The sequence below is a fragment of the Petaurus breviceps genome, unplaced genomic scaffold (assembly GCF_028583685.1).
Source record: "Petaurus breviceps papuanus isolate PSGF00001 unplaced genomic scaffold, PetGlider_PUasm1.0 173, whole genome shotgun sequence".
Taxonomy (NCBI): Eukaryota; Metazoa; Chordata; class Mammalia; order Diprotodontia; family Petauridae; genus Petaurus; species Petaurus breviceps.
In genome coordinates, this window is record NW_027185759.1 from 3,594,473 (window position 1) to 3,617,496 (window position 23,024).

The window sequence follows — 23,024 nt, forward strand, 5'->3', positions numbered from 1 at the left end:
TCTCTCTCTCTCTGTCTCTCTCCTCTCTCTCAATCTCTCTCTCTCCCTCCCTCCTTCTCTCCCTCTCCCTGCCCCCTTCCTCTCATCTCTGGATTCTCAGGTTTCTATTTCTGAGCCTGGGTCTCTCTCCCAAGAGTCTCTACCTGTTGAACATTTCAAAGTTGCAATATCCTCCTCCTCCTCATCGTAGCATTTATGTAGCACTTGAAGATTTGAAAAGCATTTCTATTCATTCTCTCATGTGATCCTCACAATAACCTTGTGAGGTAAGTGCAGTTACTTTTCCATTTTAGAGAAGAAAAAGCCAAGACTTGCCCAGAGTCAGACAGGAAGAGCCTGAGGCTGGATCTGAATTCAGATCTTGCTGACTCCAGGACCAGTGGTCTCCCTACTTCATTGTCTGACTAACTACAGGAACAGTTTGGGAGGGAGAGCCCTAGCGGTTGGGGAGGCCAGATGAGATCGGTACCTGAGCTCCATCATTGAGGGAGGGAGGGCCTTGGGGAGGCAGAGCTAAGGCTGGAGAGCAGTCCTGTCTACTGGGGACACCCAGTGCAGCCCTGGAGGTGGTGATGGAGTGCTTTGAGGGAAGAGCTGAAAGAAGGCCAGTTTTGAATGGAAGGAGTGATATCCAGTGAAGCTGAAAAAGTAAATTGGCTGAACTAGGTTTAAAAGCTAAGAAGAGCTTTTATTTTATACTAGAAGCCACAAGGAGTCACAGAAGTTGATGGAGCAGAGAAGTAACCTGGTCAGATCCTTGTGTATAGAAAACCTCTTTGAATACATCACTGTTTTATATGTTTGTTTGTTTGTTTTGATTTTTGAGGAGAGGTAGGGCAATTGGGGTTAAGTGACTTGCCCAAGGTTATACACCTAGTTAAGTATCAAGTGTCTGAGGCTGAATTTGAACTCAGGTTCTCCTGACTCCAGGGCTGGTGCTCTAGTCACTGTGCCACCTAGCTGCCCCTTGTATCACTGGTTTTTGATCCTGGTCAATAGCATGCAGTTGTTGGCATTTCCCAATATTTAGACCTAGGCTGCCTTGAGAGGTAATGAGTTCCCCATCACCAGAGGTCTTCAGGAAGATGCCAGATGCTCCCTGGTTGAGAATGCAAATGTGGCTCCAGTATGGGCCTAGGTGAGGCAAGGTGTCCTCTGAGGTCCTTTCCAAGTGCAGGATTGGTGACATGTCCCCCAGTGGCCTGGGCTGAGTGCCCCTTGGCAGGTCAGTGAGAAGAGGGGGCGGGAGTGGGCTCTCTCCCAAGTTAGTTCTGGCTCTTGTTTTCTGTGATCCTCTTTATGACTTTTCCCAAGCAAAGAAGGCATTAAAATGCCCTCAGATTTTTCTTTTTCCTTAAACAAAATGGAAAATCTAGCATATCGAGGTTTTGGAAAGGAACTCATCCGTGTCTGGGCGTCTAATCCATTCTGTCTGGATTTTCTCTTTTCACCACAGTGAAGACAGATAAGCCTGGAGACTGTAAGAGCCCATTTGCACAGTGTTGTTTTGGGTTCGGAGACCTGAACTCTAATTGTGCTGATCACTTGGAGGTTCGTTGTAATGTTTCCAAATGAACCCCGCTCTTGATGCCCACTGACCTGCGAGAACCCTTCCGAGCTGGGAAAATGCTGTTGGGGTATGCTGTGGGGCCTGGGGAGGGGCAACTGTCCATCACTCATCTCTGGCAGCCCTGGCTCTGGGGTGGCACGTCCACCATCAATCACTCACTTTGTGTTCCAAACTGAGCTAGTCACCAGCCAGCCACTAAGCCCAGCCCAGAGATGTAGCCTGGGTTATTGCCCCGTTGGAGGAGGAGGGGGAGTCTCTGCTGCAGTTCTGACTGGGGGGGTAATGGGGGACAGCAAAGATATGGCATCTGTCCCTGCTTCCTTTTCATCCTGAGCCGACAGGAGGACATTCAGGAAGATGTGTTCCATGTCCCGCCTCTTTAGAACTTTAATTCCTGAGGACTGCAGAGGGAAAAAAGTGAGCTCGGACAAAGTCCAGCTTCCCTTGGAGCCATGGGCACTCCAGAGAAAGGGCCTGCAGAGCCCACCCTGGACAGAGAGTCCAAATGCCCTGGGCTAGCTGTGGCTCCTGGCTGGCTTTCGCTGAGGCCCCCAGGAGACAAGCCTCCTGTGGCAGTGGGGGAGAGAGTGCTGGGCTTGGATTCCGGGAGGCTGGATTCTTACCGTCCCGCCTAGTTATGCCCCACAAAGCCTTTGACCTTCCTAAACCTATTTGTTCATCCACAAAGTGACAGAGAAGGAATAGATGGCCTGTCTAGGTCTAAATTGGCCTTGTCAAGAGCGAAGAAGGTAGGGGTGGGGAGCCTTTGGCCCGAGGCCCCACATGGCCCTCTAGGTCCTCAAGTGCCTCCCCTCAACTGAATCCAAACTTCACAGGACAAATCCCCTCAATAAAAGGATTTGTTCTGTAAAGCTCAGACTCAGTCAAAAGGCTGCACCGAAGGACCTAGAAGGCCACATGTGGCCTTGTGGCTGCAGATTCCTCCCTCCTGCTAAACCCTCCCCTCTTCCTTATTACTGCTAAGGTATCACCATTATCCCAATGGCCAGGGATTACAACCTCAGGGCTGTTCTTGATTCTTTGATTTCTCTTATGTCCCACCTCTGCTTTGTTGCCAAGTCCTGTCTATTAGACCTTATGGCGCTGCTTCTCTGCACCCCATGTCTCTCCTCTGCCATGCTACTGCCCAGGGGCAGGCTCTTATCACCTCAGGCCTTGAGTGCTGCACTAGCTTGCTGATAGAAGTGTCTCCTGACTCCAGTCCCTTCACATGCTCACAGGTTCATCTTCCCCAGAACATAAGTCTGATTGTGGGGCCCACAAGTAAATTAACTGCAGTGGCTCCCTGTCACCACCAGGATCCAATAGAAAACCTTTAGTTTATAAGCTGCCCTCCCACCCTTCCAGCTTCCTTCCCTCTGCCTCCCTTCTCTATCTCTCCCGAAGTCCTGCCCACATTCTCTGTGCCGGAGTGTCCTGCCCTCCTCACTTTTTTGGACAAGATGCTCCTCTGCTGACTCCATACGTGGTCCCCGCCTGTCCCTCATGCTCAGAATTCATTCCCTCCTTCCCTCTGCTTCCTGAATTCCCGGTTAAAACCCACTGGCTCCAAGAAGCCTTTCCCGGTCCCTCTTCATTCATTTGGTCTTTCCTGTTTGTCCCATAAAGAGCCTGTCTGTGCACAGAGGTTTGCCTTGTTATCTGCCGGTGACCTTGCAAAGAAGGACCAAGGGTCTTTTGCCGTCCCTTGTATCTCCAGCTCTTAGCACAGGGCCTGGAACACAGGTAGCACTATTGACCAGCTATGTACTTCTTTCTGCTGCTCCTGTGATAGATACTTAGTCGGGGATGCCATGTGTCTCACCAGAACCCTTTGGGACTCTCTCTGTTTCCCTTTGGCTGATCTCCAAGGTCAGCTCTTCAGAACGTGGCTGGAATTTTTGCAGCCCTACATTACTGGGCAAATATTCATGTTCAAAATGATAGCCCTTTGACTCTGGCAGAAGAAGGCCTTGTTCAAAGTGCCGCCCAATTTCTCAAAGTCAGTCCCCTCCATCCACATCCAGTATAAACTTCTGCCATTCAAGGCTCTTCCAAACCTCTTCCCTTCTAGTCTTCTTACGCCTTCCTCCTCTTTGTTCATTCTACAGTCCAAGTACACTCTCCTCTTGCCTATTTCCTGCTTTTCACAGGACACCCTCTGGCTCCTAACTCCATGTATTTCTACTGATTGGCCCCAGAGCCTACATTCTTCTCCCCTTCCCTCTGCCTCCTGGCTTCCCAAGCTAAATCCCATCCTCTTCAAGAGACCCGTCCCCATCCCCACACCTGCTGGTGCCTACTCATCGTTTCCCTCATTAGAGTGAGCTCCTTGAGGGGAGGCTTGGTTTTTGCCTTCTTTAGGTCCCAGCATTTATCATGGTACCTGGCCCCACATAGTAAGTAGGCTTAAGAAATGCCCATAACAGACCTGTGTAAACCGCCAGATACTTTAAGGCCAAAGTGTCAAAGCTCTTCCTCCAGGAAAGCTCTGACTCCCTGAGCACCTGGGGCACCTGCAAGGGCTTTCCATCCACTGGCCTTTCTGGAACACTGTGCAAGTCTATTCATTACCCCACTTTTCCTGTGGTTATTTTGGTTTCTCTTTTCCCCCAGTCCGTGGGCTCTCACCCCTGACAGACTTATCTCCCAAAGGGCAGAAACTGAGTGATTTATCTCAGGAGCTTTCCAGAGTCCTTCACAGAAGAGAGCTAGAACCGGTGTGCAGCAAGGGTTGCTTGAATCAAACTGAAGAAATCCTGTAGTCTGTTTCAGTTCTGATTCCTGGAAAATGTCTTTTTTCAGGAATTTCTAATAACTTTTTTCTTTTGAAACAAAATGATCAATAGTATAAATAAATACTTGCAAATAATTAGTATTATGGCTATCATAATAATTAACATTGACGTTAAAGCTAGCAGTTGTACTTTCCTAAAGGTCTTCAGCCTATTTCTGAGGCATCCTGGTGGTGGACCTGGGATCAGGAAGTCCTACATTCAAACCCAGTCACAGACATTTACTAGTTGTGTGATCTTGATCAAGTCACTTAACCTCTGTTTGCCTTAGTTTCCCCATCTGTAGAATGAAAATAACAGTGAGGATAAAATAATATTTGTGAAGTGTTTAGATACCTCAGAGCACTATACAAATGCCAGCTATTATCAGCCATAATTCTTGTCTTTAGATCTTGTAGTGAGCAGGGCTCCCAGTCTCTTGATTACAAAGTGTTTACAAGCAAACCAGTGATTTTCACGGAGTTCTGGGTGTGGGCAGTTGGTTTCAATCCAATAATGAAATAATAAGGAGATGGTGGCCTTGTCTTGCCCAGCCAATGAGGCACCTAACTGAGAGGAAAGCTTATCTCTCTCGCCTGTTTTCATGGATTGGCGCCTCTCCCCTTTTGCACCCAAGATCCAAGACTAGATCCCTGGCACACTGCAGATATATCATAAATCCTGTTGAACGAATATTGGATTAGATTGGTCAAGGAGTGGAGGCAGAGGCTACAGAAAAGCAGCTCTGCTCCCAAGGAGCTCCAGAGTTCTCTGAGGGGATTTCAGCTGTGACTTGGGAAGTGGTGGGCAAGTAATATTCTTGTGCCCAGAGACTGCACAGCCCTCTGACGGAGCCTGTTCCAGAGCAGGGAGGCTTAGCATGGATCATCTAGGCTAATGGCGCTTTACTTCGGAGGGAACTGAGGTCTACTGAAGCTCAGTGATCTGCCTGGCAGGGAGCGAGTGGGGATTCGACTCCACTTTCTCTAAGACGTTAAGGTTTTTGTTTGTTTTCTTTCCACTGCATCAAAAAAGGTGCATCCTGCCTCTCACCTTCTGGCTCATCCCTGGGCTTGTAATTGATTTTCTAAACACTTTCAATGCCATGATGGTATTATATATATATATTGTTTTAAATAAAGAAGTTATTTTGAACGGAAAGGGGTGGTTAGTGCAGGTAGTTGCTTTTCCTAAGCTCCAGGACACACTCTCTGTCCCTCCCTCCCTCCCCCCTCTCTCTACCGTTTCTTTCTCTCTCTCTCCCCCCCTCTCTGTCTCTGTCCCTATGTTTCTCTCTCTCTCTGTCTCTCTCCTCTCCCTCTCCCTCTCCCCTCTCTCTGTCTCTGTCTGTCTGTCTGTCTGTCTCTCTCTGTAGATTTTCCTCCCTTTCTTTCCTGGGACCTGGAAATTCTCCAACATTTTCCTCCAGCTCTGCTGCTCCCTCCCCCTTTTCCTGGTACCTGAAGGTTCATTCATGAATTCTTAATGGCATAGATGCAGTGATCTGAAGCTGCCTTCCCTGCTAGGGTGCATTAAAAATTCAGTGGGAATGAATTGTTCATGATGATAACGTAGCAAAACATCCCTCAGACACAGCCAGGGAGATCTCAGGCTTCTAGACTCCTGGACTTGCTGGAGAAGTGTTTCCTCCTTGGGGCTCAGGGTGGGCAGCAGGTTAATAACTGGAAGCAGGTCCTGGCATTGGGGAGTTTGGTCTCTGTGGCTGCTCACCTGTGAGAAGGTCTGCCTTCTGTGTCTGCCCTCCCCTCTCTATCTGCCCTCCCCTCCTTAGCTAGCTAGCGTTGGAAGGGGGGTAGAGTGGGGAGGCAGAATTTGTAAAGAAGGAGAAAGGGGAGCTCTTGGTCATAGAGTGTGCAAGGTCAGATGCATGAGTTCTTAGAACATCAAATTTCAGAGCTGGGAGGGACTTTGGAACATGGAAACATCATGACTGGCAAAGACATTGTTAGCAGACAATTTGAATTGGAAGAGAGCTTTTGATTTAGAACATAGAATGCTGCATCTGAGGAAGATCATTTCACATAGTGCCTGGAACACAGAGCAGGGAGGTAGCCTAGAATGTGGAATGCCAGAGCTGGGAAGGACTATAGAGCATCGAATGTCAAAGCTGAAAGAGGATATTGAACACAGTGTCTGAGCCGGGCTGGACCTTAGCTCCTAAAACAGAGAATAAGAGAGCGGAGAGGGCCCCGAGAATCCTGGACATGCCAAGTCAGAGTTACAGAGAAGGCGGAGATCTAGCTCAGTCCTCTAAGGCTGTGGCATTTCTCTCGAGAGAACAAGCGACTCCCCAGGGTCACAGAGTCAGTCAACAACCTCACCTTGGTGTGTGTGTGTGTGTGTGTGTGTGTGTGTGTGTGTAGGTGTGCCAGAAAACAGGCTTAGAGCTGAAGAGAGGAGTGTCAGAAGTCATCTAGTCTGAGCTCCCAAATTAAAGAAGGGAACACTGAGGCTTAGGGAAGGGGAAAGGGTTTGCCTAAGCTCACACAGATAAAAGAGCAGAGAAGGCTGGATTTGAACCCAGCTCCCGTGACTCCCAAGGACAGCCCTCCCTTCCCTGAACCACAGAACTTCCTTTAATGCCTTCTAGACAATGCCCTAGCCTGCAGTGTAGCCTAGAGTGTTATGCATTCCCTGTGCACTGTTGAATACTTTGCCCCTCTCCTGTTCACCAGCCTTTGTCCTACCATGTTCCCAGGGGGATGTGGCTCTCCTTAGCCCCTTTTTTCCGGGACTTCTGGCCAGAATTCTTTCCCTTCCTCCCGTTTGATCTTTCTGGGAGGTGGGAGGGCTATTGTTGGGAATCACAGGAGCTGGTTCATTCTTGAAGGGAAAAAAAATGAAGTAGATGCTGGCGTGGACCCTGAGCATAAAACGGTGTGTGGGGACATCTGTCGCCCACAAGAGGAACTGTTTGTATTCCAAAAATGAAAGGAAAGACTTTATTTAGTGGAATGTGGTTATTCTTTTTTTTTGCATCAAGAGAGCTTTTGAGTTGGTGCCACCACCCTCATATATATGGGAAACCAGAAGGAGCCACGTGGTCTTGGAGAATGTGCCAAGGGGCTGAGGAGGTCAGGGTGCAGAATGAGTCATGCCCAGTCTGGGAGTCTTCCTCCATTCTGTGGTGGTTTGCTAGCTACCCTAGAGAGACCAGATATCATCTACACATGTGAAGTTATGTGAGTGCTCTCATGGTGGTATGAGGGGCCCCAGGAAAGGAAGGTGGTGGTTCTGATGCCTTGTGTCCAAGAGGTCTTCATGTCCTTAAACAATGGATGGACAGCTGTTTAATGAGTAGGGAATGGCAGATGCCGGGCGATCTTGTCTCCCCCACCCTGGACCCCATGGTTCTTGTTTTTTACATCATTTGATTCCAACACCTTTCCCCTCCTCCCCTGTCCAGATAGCCATCCCTTATGACCAAAAATAAAAATAACCATACATTAAAAAAAGAAGGGGATGTGTGGATGGTCAGGAGAGCTCAGCAGATGGGCCAGCACAGCCACAGACCCTGACAGCACGCGCAGTGACCCTTCATATAGGAGGCTTCTGTTCACATCTGGCTTGGAGTAGATGACATTTGCAATCCTTTCTGACTCGTTGACTGATAAATGTATGATTCTTTCTTCCCACTCTACCACTTACTGTGACCACAACTGTTCACTTATTCCAGCAAGAGAAAATTCTGATACTTAGTTCATTTCTAAAATTCCTCCTTTAAAGTTGACTTCAGAGTCAGTCTGGAAACTTCCCAGCCAAGCTCATCTCCGTCTTCATGAACAGCCTGTATTTTCATCCAAAGTGATCTTACTGAGGTTGTTCTTGTTCCTTCTCTTCCTACCCTGCTCATCAGACCGCATTCCCACTGATCTTCACTTCTTTACCAAATTATCCTGTTCTTCCATTAACTCTCCTCTGTTTAATTTTTGAGCAGGCAGGTGAATGCCCTTTCTTCATATAAGGGGGTGCACTGGCTCTTTCAATGGGTGAGTGTACACCTTAACATTGAACTTTCTCACCTAGTCCTTTCAATGCCCTTCTAAAACTCTCTGAATTTCCGTTTTCTCATATGAAAAATGAGGATAAAATATTTCATGCAACTCAAATTGTTAGAAAGGTTTTTTCCCAACATTAAACCTAAATCTGCCCCTTTGCAGTCTCTGCCCACTGCCCCCCTCCATAGGACAATGAGCCAAAGCTTGAGCACAGCTCTTATAGTCCCCTGAATCCTCTCCAGGTGACACAGCCCCTCGGAAATTTAACTCAGGCTCCTTTGTGCGGCAGATGAGGTACTTTATGTGATTTGTTAATTCTTCACATTTAAGCTTATGTATTTAATGCTTTATTCTGAGGTGTCCATGGGCTTCACTAGACCATCAAGGGAGACCATGGCACCCTGACAGCTCCTGTGGACTCAGTTTTCAGCTTTGTGTAGATGGTGAGGGTGACGATGATGACGATGATGATGATAATTAGCATCTATATAATAGTTTAAATGTTTGTAAAGTGACTTATAGATATGGTCTCATTCAATCCTCAAAACACCCTGAGGATGAAGGCTATTACTGTCTTCATTTTACAGATGAAGAAAATGAGGCAGACAGAAGTTAAGCATCTTATTCTATCCGTGGTAACATCTGTCCTTTCTCCTCCTCCTCTTCCTCCTCTTTTTCCTCATCTTCTTCTTCTTTTCTCTCTCTCTGTCACTTTCTGTTTCTGTCTCCTCTCCTCTCCTCTCCTCTCCTCTCCTCTTCTCTTCTCTTTCCCTCTGTCCCTCCCCCCCTCTCCCCCCCCCTCCCCCCCTCTTTCCTCCCCTTTCTCTCCTTTCCACGTCCCCCCTCCTCCCCCCCCCCCCCCCTCCCCCACCCCCTCTCTCTTTCCTCTCCCCTTTCCCCCCCCCCCCCCCCCCCCCCGGCCCAGCCCCACATCACCACTTGCTTATTTTATATGTTGAAGGTCATGTGATGGAAAGATTTTCAGACCTGGAATCAGACCACAGCTGGCTCCAGTTTCTGCAGCTCGGAGACCTGTGACTTCACCTCAGCCTCAGTTTCCCCATATAGAAATTAGAATTTAATACCTACCTGTTTATGATATTTTTTTGTAAGGATCAAATGAAATAATGCGTAGAAAGCATTTTGTGGACCTAAAGGTGCTAAAGAAATGTCAGCTACCATTGTTGTTAAGGGCTCCTGGGGGCACCAAAGACCTTGAGTTCAAGTCTGGCCTCTGACATTAGCTATGTGACCCTGGGCAGGTCACTGCACTGTCTCAGTTTCCTCCTCTCTCCCGGGGCTGTTGGGAGGCTCAATGAGATAATTACAGCTCTTTGCAAGCCTTAAAGTACTAGGTAAGTGTCCGTTCTTATTGTTTGTATTACACAAGCTGATATCTATAGAGGGCTTTGTGATCCTTAATGTGCTCTGTAAATGCTTGCTGTTCCCTTGTTTTGGGGCTTTCCAAAGTGGACTAATTCACCATCTTGTGGCCATGGCCAGTGACCAGCTGCACAGTCTCCACAAACACAAGACCCAGCCTTGACATCCACAATCTGCCCCCCAAGCCAGACTATACCCATTCCTTCTTGGTAGAAGCGGGTCGGCGTTTGCACTCTGTCACAGCAATCACTAAACTCGGGGTCCCCTCCTCGGCACTATGTGGCATCTTGGCCTCACAGAGGTTACAGCCTCCAAGCATGTGATCACCAAGAGCTCAGGAGCCGGACCTGTGTCCCCAGGAGGGAGGGAGGCCCTGAGTGGGGTGGGGGGAGCAAAAGTGGCTGTGGACAAAAGTCCTCAAGTAAAGGGGAGGTATGGAGGGGCATGGAGGGAGCATCTGCCTGGAGGAGCCTTGGAGAGACCATAGCAGGGGGTGGCTTTCCTTCTGCTGCTTCAGTATGCCTCATCTTGCACCCAGGTAATTCTTGGAGCAGAAGGTGGTGAAGATCAGGACCTTCTAGGCAGGAGAGGCTAAGCCATGGCGTGGGTGGCTCTCGTCCAAGGATCTGTCCAGCCGAATGATGAGAGGGAGATCACTAAAGAGAAAGCCAGGGGCTGTGTGAGGATTAGCAGGTTGTAGGGTAAGGCAGGATGAGGCTTACATGGAAACTTCCTCCTGTGCCCTTTGCAAATGGTATAGACAGTACAGGGTTTAGGGAGGGGAGCTTTTCCTCTGCCCCGTGTTGAGCAGGATTCATGTGCAGAGGTTAGATGAAGGGGCCAGGTGTGGAGACCAGCCACCAGACTCAGAGTGTTTGGGATAGTTCCTCTGGGTGGTCAGCAGAGGTCCAGAAGCACAATGTAAATGGGAAGCTGCTGGACTCTTCTGCCCTGACTCCTTCTTCCAGCAGGATTTTGATCTGTAGATTCCCAGTTCCCAGCACAGCCTCTGACACATCCATCACATAAGTGGTTAACAAATGTCTTTTGATCCATCATTCTTATGTGAATGTTTCTTCTTATGCTACCTGAAATAAAAGTGAAAGAAAAATACTTATTTTAATTCTCAGTGTAGAAATCATAATGGAATATGCCAGTTTCCCCAAGTACCTTAAAAAAGATGTGTGTGTGTGTGTGTGTGTGTGTGTGTGTGTGTATCAGGAGGGAGACTCAAGTTTAAAAAAAATAAACAAAAATGCCACCTACCACTTTCATACACACTTTATCAACAATTCAGGCACAATAACTATTTTTTTTAAGCATCTGAGTTGGGAGGGACCTCCAAGATATCTTGTCCAAGCCATATCTGACAGAATCCAAAAATAAGATGTCCCCGGAGTCAAAGCTATTACAGTTTAAAACTGCATGAAGACTTTTGGGACACCCTGTCTAGGTCCATCACTAAATGCAGAGTAAGCTGAGGATGAGGAAACATAAGCTGAAGTCATCCAAGCAGGATGCCTAGAGGAGGTGTCAATGGCCCTGAGCCTTGAAGGAAAGTAAATATTCTGAGAGGCAGAGGAGAGAGGAGAGGGCTTTTTAGGTGAAGGTAGGTGATGGATGGTCGGTTGGTGCTGGAACTCCAAAGGGAACATGGTCCCTGGGATGCGGTCTGACCAAGGCACTTGAGAGATGGTCAGCAGGGGCCATGTGTTCTGGGTGTTGGAGGATATGGGAGGGAAGAAGTGAGGGCAGCAAATGAGAGAACTGAGTGGACAGAGATAGAAGCGTGCCTCAGTCCCTGCCCTCCAGGGGCTTACCCTCCACCTGCCCCAAGCTAAGCCTAACCCTGACCCTGAAGAGCTCACCCAGACTTGTAGCATTTGGGGCACAGAGCTGAGATTCCACCTGCTGTAAAGCCTAATTCCAACCTGACCTTTCTTGGTTATTCCCCCAAGCAATCCAGCTGAAGATGAAGCTTCCAGCTGCGGCTGCCGTGGGAACTCCTGTCACTGAGCCAGAGTGACAGAGGAAACTCACGGTTCCAGCCAATTCTTGATTACTTGCAATTTGGCGGCTACTTGCCCTCGCACCGTGGGGGAGGCCTCAACTTCCCCACAAAATTGAGGTTATCAAAAGTGGAAACTGGTGGGAAAGACGCCTTCAACCCCACCCTGCTGCTTCTTCTAGAAAAGAACCAGTGAGATAAAAGCCAAAGGGAAGGGAGCTAAGTCTTTCTGGGAAGACTCCTTGTAATGAAAGGGTCCCAGACAGTGATGGGCATCTGCTCAGCAGAAGAAGCTACTCACCTGCCCTTCCCTCGTCACTCCATCAGCGGGCACCCGGAGGGCCAAGTGCATTCCTTCTGTTTGTGTGTGTGTGTGTGTGGGATAACTGAATGATCAGCTGGGCAGGCTCAGGGAAGGGGCACTGCCCTTCCCTTCCAAGAAGTGTGCATGGTCATCGATGAGACAAGTCAGCATAATCCTCATCTAACACTGGCCAAGTGAGACAGCTCGGGGTGCAACAGATGGAGTGTTGGACCTGAATTCAAATCTGGCCTCAGACACTTCCTAGATGTGGGACCCTGGCCAAGTCACTTAACTGCTGTATGCCTCAGTTTCCTCATCTGTAAAATGGGGATAAGAATGCCAGCCTCCCAGAGTTATGAAGATCAAATGAGATAACATAAGTGAGAAATTTCTATAGTGCTTAAAGTTTTATATAAACACACTGTTATCGTTATTAGTATTAGGCAAAAGGAAGGGATTAAAGTCTTACATAGTGTCTACTATGTGTGGGGTGCTGCACTGAGTGCTTCTATAATGAATGATATAATCATTATATTTCCTTTGATCCACAATCCTGGGAGCTAGGTGCTCTTATTGTCCCCATTTTACAATTGAGTAAACTGAGGGAGGGAGGGGCAAGTAAGTGCCCAGGGACAGACAGTAAGCAATGGAAGCTGGATTTAATCTCAGATCTTCCCATCTCCAGACCTGATTGCCACATTATACTAGATTATAGTTCATTTAAAACCCATCCACCCACATTGCTAATGGGGACTCATTTTTAACTGAAGCTTAGCCTTTCTAACTACCTAAGGAAGATTTCCATTTGCCCAACCCTGGGGAAAAGCAATTGTGGAATGGAATCATCTGGGGAAAAAGAAAGGAAGGAAGGAAAGGGAGGGAGGGAGGGAGGAAGGAAGGAAAGAAGGAAGGAAGGAAAGAAGCAAACAAGGAAGAAAGGAAGGAAAGGAAAAATAAAGAAAGAAAACCTGCCTTCTAATGGGTTAACCAGGATGATGGTTAAATGCAGGTATCACAGGGGATTCCTTTCAGGAACACTTTGCTTCCCTTTCCCCCAAGGACTTTCCGGATGAACCTCTGGATCTTTGCAGAGTTGCTGAAAACTTTTCTCTGTGACGTCTGCTTCTGATTACATGTCCTCAGAACTTTTCCAGTTCAGTTCACACTTTTTGTTGGCTATTCACGCTGGGCATTTTCCATCCCCTCAATTTCTCCTCGTTCTGCCCCTCCCCCCTGCCTACCTTGATTCCTGCCCCTTTCTCCTTGGGCCAAATCAGACTCACTAGAGCAGAGTGAGAAGGGATGTCTCTGAAAATTCCCCAGGAGTAAAGTCTACCTGGGACGAAGACAAAAGTCCCTTGTCCTCTAGCTTCTGTGTCAACATTTCAGGTTATTTGTTATTCCATAAGTGTAGATATTTCCTTTACCTTGGAAAAAATGTAAAATTCTAGATTGATTTCAAACTGCAACTACTTTGCAAGACATCCTCAGATCTATATTCTTTCCCAGTCCCCTGGGTAATCCCAAATCATCTTTTTTCCCTAATTGTTTTTAGGGACTTTGCTCATTTCCCCCCATTTTTTCCTATGGCCCCAGGAGAGGGGTAGAGACTCAGCCTAGGTGTGAAGCCTCCAAAATATCCCTTGATGGATAGTCTCCATAAAGAAGGTTGGGAAATTGATTCAACTTGTCTCATTATGGCAAGATTGCTTCTGACTGGGATTTGAGCTTGAATTAAGTTGTCATTTCTGACAAAAAAAAAAACAAAAAAAGTGCCTAGGATGAGTTATTCTCTCATCTGCAGTGAATGTGTTGGACTGGAGTACTCATATGAGGAAGATGAAATGAAGGAATCCTCAGACCTGCTGAGGATCCAGGAGGACACGGGAAGAACCAGGAAGAAAAGTGGGTAGGACCTTCCCATATGCCGTGGAAATGTACTAAGGGAGGGCCCTGGGTAGGCATCAGTGCCAGGCGCTGGGCACTAGCTTCTAGCTATTCTGAGAAAATCCAGCAGCTGCTCATTTATCATTAGGCTTTCCCATCAATTAAATGACTCCTTTTGGTCAAGGATATTGCTTGGCCTAGCTCAGGGGCCTATACGTCAACTCTTCCTCTTAGACTTTAAAGATTTTGTGTTTTAAAGTTGATATTTCCTTATATAATGTTGATGTGGAACTGGTAGAAAGTGAATCTCTGTGGGTCAGTTAAAAAAGCCAGTAGAGCATATGTAGAACATGCTGAATGGTCCTGAGGGAGATTTCATAAAGCTAGGAGCCATGTGGTACCAAGTTTGGAAGACCTGGCATTATGTACCAATTGAGTGTCTATGGGCAGAGACCTTAACCTCTCTCAGCTTCATTTCATTTATTTGTGGCAAAAATTGTCATCTGCATCAGGCCCTTGACAGGGAGTGTCTGTGACTTTTAGGCCTACAAAGTCAGGTCAAAATGCAAAGGATATTGTACCCCCTTCCCCTCCACATGCACACAGGGGCAATGGAAAAGCCCAGTGATCCTTAAAAGTGCAGTGGCAAAAATCCATCCCCCAACAGCGAGGGCACTCCCTTCTGGGGCTTTCTTTCACCTACTCTGTAAATGCCTCTTACACATGGATTACTGTAGACATCATCTCCCTCATTGCTCCTAGAAGGTGGAACTGTTTTTGTTTTGTTTCTGTGTATCTGTGTGTGTGTAGACACATAGGAGTGTGAGATTTTGCTCCTTGTTGGTGATATGAGACGGCTCAGGACCCTTTGGTCTTGTGTCTGAGAAATCTTGGCCCTGGAGCTGCCTACATGGGTGCCGATTCACTTTCATCCATTTAATTCACTGAGCATTTATGAAGCACCTTTTGTGCACCAGGCACTGGGTTAGACACAGGGTATGCAGAGATTAAAAACAGAAACAAAACATACTCTATATAAAGAAACATCAGGGTTGGGGTGGGGGCAGGTAGGAGCTGGAGAGTGCTGACACAATGGCTGGATCTGCAAGGAGAATTGGGGTCCAGGTCTGGTGCACCATCTGCTATGTGGGACTATCTGGCCCTGGTAAATCCATGAACTGGTTGTGTGATTTCACTGGTTTGGGGAACTCTCTGCCCAAACAGATCAGACTATACCCTGCAACTTAAGAGAGTGGGAAAATCCTTTGAAGTACTGAAAGAGTTGTGGGGGTGGGGCACACCTACAGGCTTATAGCCAGAGACGACCAGGAAGCATAGGCAGAGTCCTGAAACCAAGCTATGGTGAACCGAAGCTGCCTTAGCAAAGGTCTTCTGTGAAGTCCTTGGCAAATCTCAAAGCTGTATAAATGCTGACTCTCGGCAGTCATGTGTCAAACGTAAAACTTGAGTCTCTATCACGCTGACCTCTAACCATTGTGCTGCCCTTCTGTGTGTTTGTTATAAACTGGAACAGGAGACTCTAAGGAATTATTGGTGGAATGAGAAATTAAATAGGAGAATAGAGTGATAAGACCTTGAAATTTAGTTTTTTAGAAGTTGTTTCATGGTCTTCTTGAGAAATATGCCCCCCACCCCCCAAATGGGAAAGAGCATCAATATCCAAACTGAAATAGTCTTTATGAAAGTGCTTTGAGTTCCTTTCAAGAGAGGGTAGGGTCAAAAATCAAGGAAGTAGGAGAGGACCCTTCTTTGTTGTCAGTCAATTGAACACTATATCCAATGCTTCCATCTCTGAAATATTGTTGGTATTAGTAATGTCTCCACTGATATTGATCATGAGCCTCCCAACCCTGAGGGCAATGTGAGTACCTAAAAGTGCCTTACCCTGGGATCGAGCAGATGGGGGCCTCTCTGCACTTAGTTGAGATGGTTCTTGGATGGCATCACCCAAGCAAATTGGAAGGCACTGTGGCTAGAGGGTACCTGCCAATTCTTGTTCTCTTCTACTGTGACTGCCAAGAACCCAAGGGTCACACCCATGCCAGGGTGATTCATTCAACTCTGAAGTAAAATAAATATTGGTGCCAAAATATACAGATGGGGCAGGCTGAGGGCAGGGGGAGACAGAGACAGAGACAGATATGAGAAGGAAAGAGAGAGGGAGGGAGGAAGAGAGAGAGAGAAAGAGAAGATAGTGTTTTTAAAGCCATCAGTGGATTATTCCTATTTGATTCTGCATTTACTTAAAGGAAGCCAGTAGAAGACCTACATTATAGGTGACCATTTTTTATATTGTATGATTGGCTTTGAAATCGCTATATAGTTATTTCATCCTTCTATTCACCATAAGGAAAAAAACAAAATCCAAACAGCTATACACTTGGGGCCAAGGCTGACCCACAGACTCTGCCTGGGTTCCCTCAGCTGAGGTCTGCTCCATGAGGCAATGCCTACCTGCTTATTGATGGACAGAGGGCTCAAACTTGATGGCCACTATTGTATCAGGACCAAGGACAGCAGCATGATACAGAGGAAAGGCTCCAATTCTACCCTGACTGCCTCTGATTTGTGACAGGTCACTTATCCTCCCTAGGCCTCAGCTGCCTCATCAGGAATGAAGAAAGTTTCCCTAGAGCACCTATGAGCTTCCCTTGGGTTCTTATGAAGTACCTTCTCATGACATAGGAATGATCTCTAAAGTCACTTTCTTCTTCTGTTTTAGGAATGGTGCAGAAATTAGACCAGAAGCTGCCTGTGGCCAATGAGTACCTGCTCCTCTCTGGAGGTGTCCGGGAAGGTGTGGTTGACCTTGACCTGGATGAGCTGAATGTCTATGCCCGGGGCACTGACTATGACATGGACTTCACTCTGCTAGTGCCAGCCCTGAAGCTGCATGACCGAAATCAGCCAGTGACGCTGGACATGCGTCACTCGGCTCTGTGTCACTCCTGGCTCAGCCTTCGACTCTTTGATGAAGGCACCATCAGCAAATGGAAAGACTGCTGTACCATTGTGGACCACATCAACGGGGCCACCAATTACTTCTTCTCTCCTACCAAAGTGGCTGATTGGTTTTATGATTCCATCAGCATCGTCCTCTCTGAGATACAGAAGAAGCCCCAGAGAGGGATGCCCAAAGTGGAGAAAGTGGAGAAAAATGGGACCATTTTGTCCATCATCCTTGGGGTGGGCAGCAGCCGCATGCTGTACGACATTGTCCCAGTGGTGTCTTTCAAAGGCTGGCCTGCAGTGGCCCAGAGCTGGCTCATGGAGAACCACTTCTGGGATGGGAAGATCACCGAGGAAGAGGTCATCAGCGGCTTTTACTTAGTGCCTGCTTGCTCCCACAAAGGCAAAAAGGACAACGAATGGAGGCTGTCCTTTGCCAGGAGTGAAGTCCAGCTCAAGAAATGCATTTCCAGTAGCCTCATGCAAGCCTACCAGGCTTGCAAAGCCATCATCATCAAACTCCTCTCCCGCCCCAAAGCCATCAGCCCATACCACCTGCGGAGCATGATGCTCTGGGCCTGTGACAGGCTCCCTGCCAATTATTTGGCCCAGGAAGACTACGCAGCGCATTTTTTACTGGGCCTCATCGATGACCTCCAGCACTGCCTGGTCAACAAGATGTGCCCCAACTACTTCATCCCTCAGTGCAACATGCTCGAGCACCTGTGTGAGGAGACAGTCATGCTTCATGCACGCAAGCTTTCCTCGGTGCGCTCCGACCCTGCCGAGCATCTGCGCACTGCCATCGAGCACGTCAAGGCAGCCAACCGCCTGACCCTTGAGCTACAGAGGCGAGGAAGCACCACCAGCATTCCCTCCCCCCAGTCTGATGGCGGGGACCCCAACCAGCCTGATGACCGCTTAGCCAAAAAACTGCAGCAGCTCGTGACTGAGAACCCAGGGAAGTCCATCTCTGTCTTCATCAATCCCGATGATGTCACCAGGCCTCATTTCAGAATCGATGATAAATTCTTCTGAGCTTTTTGACTGGCTTATTTTTTTTTCTTCTGGTTTTGATCCTAAGATTCCCACGGTGTTTAGTGTGTATGTGTATGTGTGTGTGTGTGCATGCACATGTGTGTGCGTGCATGTGTGTGTGTTTGGGTTCTGTTTTTTATGTGTCCAGCACAGGTTGGATCTGTCGAGAACAGCTGCTTAAAATGAGGTTCCTGGGTCTTCAAGATGGTGCAGTTTCTACAACAGGACATTACTATCTCACATTCAGCCTTTGCTTTTTCTCTTCCTCCTTTGTAACTGTCATGTCGGTGTTCTGTTGGGGGCTGGGTGGTGGACCCAGTTTCACTCTGGTTCTTCAAAGGAGGATTAGAGCCATAGCTGCAGATGCCCAGGTTCTTTCTGGTGATCTTTGCCTCCCCTCCTTTTCTTCCTTTGCGTGGAGCTCTTGGTGGCAGTGGGGAAGGGATCCCCTTCTGGAGAAGAAGTATATTTTTGTTGGGGGCTTTTTCAATTTTTAATGAGCTTCCATCACTTAGAATGTTGGAGAAAATATTCTGAGAAGGAAAATGCCTTGGCATTCTCCCTGGGTCAGTCTCTCTGTCCAGTGATCACAGGGGCTTCTCTTCTTTTCCTCCATCATAAAAACACATAGACTTTAAAAGTGATTAAATGCTACAAATTCTGTAGCCTTGGAAGCAATTTCTTTGAATGTAATCATCCTCAAAGCCAATCTTGTGTGGCTTGGAGGGTGGTCTTGCCAGCTTTCCAGGTGGAATAGGGTGACCGAATGCTAGTTGTAGTGGTGTGATTATTTGAAGCCTTATTTAAATCCTATTAAAGAACATACCATTGTTAATGTTATTTGCACTAATGAAATCTCGGCCATTGTCTTAGTCCTTGTATGTGTGTGTTCCCACCTCGATGATGATCTGCTGGTGAAATGCAGCTGTGTTGTCCTGGAGTCCTTCCCTGGAATCAGACTGGAACAGTCTTTTGTATTGGTTGTGTTCTCCTTCAGAAATGAGGTCATGTTATGCCTGCCTGGGCATTCCTGCCTGAGACATGTTTGGAAGGTAGTTGCCTGCAATTTGAATAATTACCCAAAGTTCAAGCTAAGAGGCATCAGTTTGATCAAGTTTGTATGCTTCTCCTGGGGCAGAGAGAGGCCACCTCTAGGATAACTTTAAAATAAATGCTGTGAAAGTGGAAGCAGGCCTGGAAATCAAGCTCCACACACTAAATGTGGTCCCAGCCATTTACAAAGCAGGCTTGGATAGGGCAAGAATATGGCGGCGTTTGGAGACCACAGCCATGCACAACAAGATGTTTTGCAATCTTGCTGAATAGAAAGAATTCTCTAGCCTCTACATCAAGTATGGGCTTTGGTTCATTTTTTAGTGTAGAAGTAACTCTAAAACAATGTATTGTTGGCTTGGACAGGGAAAGCCACTAACGGCCTGTCTGCTGCTAAACTGCCAATCCAAGGGTCAGGCAGCTTCAGCTCCAAGAGTCTCCCTGCTCTTTCTGGATGCCCAAGATGGTGGCTGGGACCAAGGGCTCCCTCAGCATTCCCTTGGTGATCTCTAGAATCCAGAAGTTTACAGGTCTTATACTGGTTGAAGTTAGGTTTTGCAGCCTTGGGGTTTGCATGGGAATTAATGTTATGCTTATAAAAGAGAATGAACTTAACCATCTTAAGTCAAAGACAGGTCAAACAATGATAATAAAAAAAAAACAGAAATTTTCTGGCTTCAAAAATGCTTTTGTGCGTGTGGTGTGTGGGTCGGTGGGGGGGGAAGGGAGCAATATAATTCAGAAATACTTCTTATGTCAAAACCAAAAATTTAGAGTGGAGCTGACTCTTGGCTTGCATTGGTGTATCCAGAAAGAAAATCTCTGCATTTGCTTCCATTAACACACATGCCTCTCTGCCTCCATTCATGAAATGTACCTCCCGCTCATCATCCAGATGTGGCCATTGAGGGTAACACACCCACTTGTGTTCTGTCTGGCAAAACAGCCAAATTTCATGTGACTTTTTTAGATTGTGCCAAAGATGAGAAAATAATTTGATGTTATTATCTAAACATTCCAAGGGAGCTTACAAAAAGTAAAATGCTATACACACACACACACACTCTCACACATGCACACACAGTGTATTAAGACAACCGTAGCTCGAGGCAGCCCTACACATTGAATTTGTATTGTCTTCTATCTGCGAAGCTAAACCATTTACTACAATTTTCTTTCCAATAGGTCTAGGATCTCATTTCTTGGAGTTTTCCCTTCCACAATGCAGATCCCAACCCATCTATGTCTTCCCCACCCATGTGACTCTTCTCTTAGGACTCCTATTGATGGGAAACTATATAATTGTGTGCTGTTACCCAAAATCACTTTCAATTAGTGGATGAATCAAATTTATTCAATTTAAATTATATATTAGACACTGTTCTAGGAAGGCGATAGAGAGACTGAAGCAAAAGGAAACAGTTCCTGCCTACAGGGCAGGGATATCCTAGGGGAATGAAAGAACAATGTCCCCTCGGATAAGTAAATGAAATTTATAGACAAAGAACATATATAGTGATTTTTGGGAGGAGGATACAAGCAGCTGAGGGCATCAGGAAATGATTGCCTATAAAAGATATATTTTGGAACTGAGTCTTGAAGGAAGCCAGAAGCTCCACCAGGTGGAGCTGAGCAGGGCAAACACTCAAGCATGAAATAAAAAAAATTGTTACCCATGTCACCATAGGTTCCAAACCCCTTCCTTACTTTTGCTGATCATGTACCTGGTGAGGTCAAGCATCTCCCAACCATCCTTTTTCCTGGGTCTCCCCAGAAAGCATTAGAAAACCCTAAGGTATCTGTATTCTCTGGTAGCTGTATTTTATCCAATGAGATTATACACACAGGCACACACACACACACATAACTTTTCAAACATCAAAGTACTACAGAAATGCTGGCTATTATGATTTGTTTAAAAACATAAAGGATTGCTTCTGATTGTTTTTTTAACTAGGAATAATGGGACTATAAGAACCTTATTTGCATTTTATTCTGGAGTGAAGGGTTGTATTTTTGTTTTGTTTTTAGGAGAACGACACAGTTAGAATAATTTACCAACACTTTGGTTTATATTTAGAGAATACCCAATAGAAATGTGTGTATAATTGTACCAAAATATTAAATCCTAGACCCATAAAAGTGCTTCAGTATAGCAGTCTTTAGATCTTCTGGTATTGTCTTCTCTCACCTAAACTGTGGAGGTGGTTTTGTAAAGTGACATGTGCTCTTTCTGCTAATCCCTAAATTTCTAAGGTACAGTTCCACTTTCATAAATCATTCAGAGAAGCTTTAAGATTCATTTTAAAGGTTTAAAGTAATTTCAATGTGGCTAGCTCTTAAAACTTAAGAGGTAACATTATATAGATAATGTATACTAGGGAAGTTTTAATGTAGTCAAGATCTTAAATTTATTTCAGTAGATTTGGTTTGTACATTTCCCCAAGAAAAGAAATGAATCTCAATTGCAAATGCAGTAGGTTGGTTTGAGGATATAGGGCAGCAAACATTTGTTAATTGCGAACTATGTGTCAGGAGTTCATATTCTGATTTGGGAGACAGTACACAAATTTATAAGTACATACAAATACAGCTGAATCTGAGGGTAGTCCCAGAGGGAAGACATTAGCAGTGGCAGTAGGAGGAAGAGGGTCATTACAACAGCTTTCATATGCAAAATAAAAAGAATTAGATGCCAATATTGATGCACACTATGTTCATTTGATAAAAAGATCACTTTCCACTGCATTGACATGTTTGTTTTACAGTATCGACTTGGTCATTTTGAGATATTAGACCTAAAGATGGTTCTGTGCTTCCTGAGCATCTGGAAAAGGTGAGGAACGGCAGATGTTGACCTTACTGCCAACCCATTCTGCTTCTCAGCATCTTAATCCTAGAAGTATTTTTTTTTCCTTTGCAATGGAGGGGAGAAAAGATGTGTCATGGAGACATCTGGTTGGAGTGGACAAAGGTAATCAAGTCAACCACCATTTATTAAGTCCTTACTGTATTCCATCCACTGTGCTAAGTGATGGCAAGATAAAGAGAAACAAAAAGACAGAAGCTTTCATCCCAATGAAGAAAGAAAAGAAAAGGAAAAGGAAGCTGAAGGGGGTGGACAGGAGGTGGGCAAAGGTGCTAGCTCTGGGCAACAGAGGAGAAAGAAGGCTTGAGAGTGGGGAGCTAATGGCATGGTCTTGGCTTGCCTGAGTGCTCCTTTCATTGGAAGGGTCAGGGAGAGACCAAAAGGGCAGAAGCACCTTCCATCTAGAAAGAAACACAGCTGAAGGATGTTGTTGTTTGGCCTTCATTCTTGAAGAAGACCGTGACATCAGGAACATGATGCCATGATTTGCAAGGGAATTGTATTTAAGGGGGGGGGGGGGCTGTGCAAAGTCTCCAGCCTCACTTTCCTCTCCAGGGCCATCTGGGTCCAGTGGCCACATACAGGTCCAGATGGCTGACTGGACATGGACCCGGATGCATTGGAAGACCTTGGCCTTGTGTAAAAAGAAATCCAGAAAGGAAGGAGCAGAGGCAGAAAGCAACAAAGGAGAATAAAAATCCCTTTGTGGAACATTTCTTTTCCATGTTCTACTTTCTGAAGATTCTTTAGGGCTAAGACACAAGAAAACATTTCATCACTAGGTTTGGCTGAGAGATGTCTCAAGGACAGATCTGTGCTGTCAAATGGTGTGCATAATGCAGTGCCCATGGAAAATGTTCCTTTTTGGTTCTGTTGCCTCTATGGACAATCTCAACATTGAAGTCAGATCTGCCAGAGAAATACCAAGAGAGTTTTGATACAAAACTCTGGGAGGAGTGATGGCCAGTACATCTCAGGGGAAACACCTGATCTGGTTCAGGGACCTCTTGAATGTCTTGGAGTTCCCTTGGAGAGTAAACAGACCTTGAACAGGGGCAGCACTCATGAGAATTAATATTTTCCCCTGGAAAAATAACTTTTAAAATTCTACAGTATTGACTTCTCTCATGATAGGTAAAAACTCCTCCT

At 46.3% G+C, this 23,024-nt stretch overlaps 1 protein-coding gene across 3 annotated transcripts in view; it reads left to right on the forward strand.

Annotated features, from left to right (window-relative positions):
* MB21D2 (Mab-21 domain containing 2) overlaps positions 1 to 19,690 on the forward strand; it is a 116,837-nt gene extending 97,147 nt beyond the window's left edge. For 2 of the 3 annotated variants that reach the window (XM_069083296.1, XM_069083297.1), the window contains exon 2: positions 16,689 to 19,690. In XM_069083296.1, the coding sequence (XP_068939397.1) occupies positions 16,689 to 17,953 (1,265 nt within the window). In that variant the 3' untranslated portion in view covers positions 17,954 to 19,690. Of the gene's footprint in view, positions 1 to 13,881; positions 13,964 to 16,688 lie in introns of those variants that run through there. The other variant, XM_069083298.1, reaches the window with a different exon arrangement.
* The last annotated feature ends 3,334 nt before the right edge of the window (positions 19,691 to 23,024 follow it).